The sequence below is a fragment of the Galeopterus variegatus genome, unplaced genomic scaffold (genome assembly GCF_000696425.1).
Source record: "Galeopterus variegatus unplaced genomic scaffold, G_variegatus-3.0.2 Scaffold1109, whole genome shotgun sequence".
Taxonomy (NCBI): domain Eukaryota; kingdom Metazoa; phylum Chordata; class Mammalia; order Dermoptera; family Cynocephalidae; genus Galeopterus; species Galeopterus variegatus.
This window is the reverse complement of record NW_007727220.1, coordinates 280,971-283,777: the sequence shown is the minus strand read 5'-3', so window position 1 is coordinate 283,777 and position 2,807 is coordinate 280,971. Positions and strand designations below refer to the sequence as shown.

The 2,807-nt window shown below is 51.4% G+C and overlaps 1 protein-coding gene across 1 annotated transcript in view; it reads left to right on the top strand.

Annotated features, from left to right (window-relative positions):
- LOC103592202 overlaps positions 1-2,807 on the top strand; it is an 18,880-nt gene that overhangs the window by 9,078 nt on the left and 6,995 nt on the right. The window contains exons 4-6 of the mRNA XM_008574810.1: positions 656-870; positions 1,462-1,532; positions 1,783-1,887. Coding sequence (XP_008573032.1) covers positions 656-870; positions 1,462-1,532; positions 1,783-1,887 — 391 coding nt within the window. The remainder of the gene's footprint in view (positions 1-655; positions 871-1,461; positions 1,533-1,782; positions 1,888-2,807) is intronic.

Here is a 2,807-nt window from a genome sequence, read left to right as displayed (position 1 = left end):
AGGAAGGAAGGAAGGAAGGAAGGAAGGAAGGAAGGAAGGAAGGAAGGAAAGGAAGAAAGACTAAATAGAGGAGGGGGGCTAGCCCCAGGATCCTGCCCCTCAAAAATTCCCTCCTTTAGCTGACCTCTGCAAGACCTCAATAGTTGGAATCAATGTGGGTTTCTTCATGGAGAAAGCACCCTTTTCCACACCCTCTGGATGACCTGGGGCTGGTATAGTCAGTGGACCCACTGGGGTCTGGATACCCAAAGCAGGTGTTGTAGACTTGGTAGCTTTCCATGATGCATGGGGGGTGGACAACAGACTGACCTGCCCAGGCCAAACCCACCCCTCCTTGGCTCTGATACCCTATCACTTCCCACAAAATTCTGCCTTTGAAATCAGGCAGCCTGGGTGTGGATCCTGCTTGTGTCTTGTACAGCTGGAGCCTCTGGTTCCACTTGTAAGACCGAGACAAAAGTCCCCTTTCTCCATGAGGTTGTGGGGTTGGCAAGATGGTGTGTGTTGGTGCCTGTCAACAGTGGCTGTAGGTATTGGTGCTCTTTGGGGGATCTGCCTCCCACCCTTGTTGGAGGGATTGTGGGAAGAGCCTGCACCACTGGATTTGGCCCCCACTCTGCCCTGTCCTGGCACTCACTGGCAACTTTTGTCACAGATGCCAAGAAGAGGAGAAGAAAGTCAAAACGGAGGAAACCAGAGCCCATCCTCTTGCGGGACCAGTCGACCTCCCCCTGCCTGCCACCAACCCTGCTGCCACCTCTGCCGCTGCCACCACCTACCACCACCATGGCCTCCGTGGTGGCCCCATCACCTCCTGTTTACACCATGCCCAGGGTCTTTGGCCCCTTCCCTTCGCTGTCTAGCAAGTCGGTCAGTGGGAGCACCCCCACTCCAGGCAGTCCTGGGAGGCGCAGCCTCTGCCCCCATGCTCGAAACAGTCCCAGCAGCTTTCCCAGGCCCACGGCCATGGCTCTCACATCTCTGCTTTTAAGCCTCAGAACTCTCTTTGCAGACAAAGCCTTGGGTGGGATGGCAATGGAAGGGTTGGGGTGGGGGTTGAAAACACAAAGCTCCATCTTCTTGGTCTCAGGCGAGCAAGGCAGCCCCAGGTGTGCTGGGTAGAGTCCCGGGGCTCCCAAAGGACAGGAGGAAGCCATGTGTTTGCAGCCCCACTCCTGTCTGTCCCGTGCTGCCCTCTACCTGCAGCACCCTTCCAACCGCCTGCACCTCCTGACTCCCGCTATCCTGCATGTCTCACTTCAGGTCCCGTCTCCTTCTCCAGGCAGCCCCCCAGCCCCTATCCCATCCCCTGCACCCCTAAGGTCAAATCCTAGGTGCATGGGATGGGCCTGCTGCAGCTGCCAAGTCAAAGTCTCATAGTTCTCCTGGTTCTCGTATAAGGTGTTTTTCTTTATGGTGAGGCTCCTAAACTTGTCCTGAGATTTCCTTTGTTTCCTGCAGATGGAAAAATCGGACATTCCAAGGTCTGAAGTGAAATTAAACTGGAATGGCCTGTCAGCAAACCCAAAGAGGTGGCTGGAGGGACACGAGAAGGGAGCATTTGGGGAGCATCCTGCATGCCAGACTTGGTTGCCATTTCTTCCTCACCTCTTAATTAACCCTCACACTAGTCCTGAGTGGTTATTTTCCTTTTATAGGGGAGGTGTCTGGGCTCAGAAATCTGTTCTGTGCACGGCAGTCCCTGTACCCATGTCATAAACCAGTGCACTGAGGCTGCAGAGGGGCCTGGAGCTGACAACCCTTCTCTGCCCTGTCTTGCAGCCACATGGTTGATCTGACTCCCTTGGTCCTTAACCCCGGAGGCTTCCATTTCTCATACTTGGCTGGAAACAGTACACATAAGCTCCATTTCCCTGGCTTCCCCTGGTAAGTGTCTCTGTGTCTCCCTGGGCCAGACACCGTCCTTGCTCTGCCCCAACCCCAGGGTACCCACCCCCCAGCCACTGATAGGCATCATGGTAATGTGTGCTAGGGCTGGAGACATCTTCATTATGATGTCCCTCTCACTTCCAGGAACAATGCTAAGGATGTGATCAGGGGTGCTGGAGAAGTTGTAACAGTGAGAAATCAGAAACAAACCACCCAAAGGCCCAACACAGCATGGTCACCCAGAGTCCACACCTTACATTAGGGTTCACTCTTGGTGTTGCACATTCTGTGAGTCTGGACAAATGTCTAATGACGTGTATCCACTACCGTAGTATCTTATAGAATAGTTTCACTGCCCTAAAAATCCTTTGTGCCCCTCCTATTCATCCCTTCCTCCCCCCAAACCCAGGCAAGCACTTATCTTTCTACCGTCTCCATAGTTTTGCCCTTTCCAGAATGTCACATAGTTGGAATCATACAGTATGTAGACTTTTCAGAGTGGCTTCTTTCACTTAGTAATATGCATTTAAGGTTCCATCTCTTTTCGTGGCTTGACAGCTTATCTCTTTTTAGCTCTGAATAATAACACTCCATTGCCTGGATGTACCAGTTCATTTATTCATTCACCCACTGAGGGACATTTTGGTTGCATCTAAGTTTTGGTGATTATGAGGCTGGCTGGATAGCTCAGTTGGTTGGAGCGTGGTGTTGTAACACTGAAGTCAAGGGTTTGGATCCCCATTCCAGCCAGCTGCCAAAAAAAAAAAAATAATAAGTTTTGGCAATTATGAACAAAGCTGCATAAACATCTATGTGCAGGTTTTTGTGTGGACGTTAATTTTCAACTCGGTTAAATACCAAGAAGAATGTTTGCTCGATCATATGCTAAGAGTGTGTTTAGTTTGTAAGAAACTACC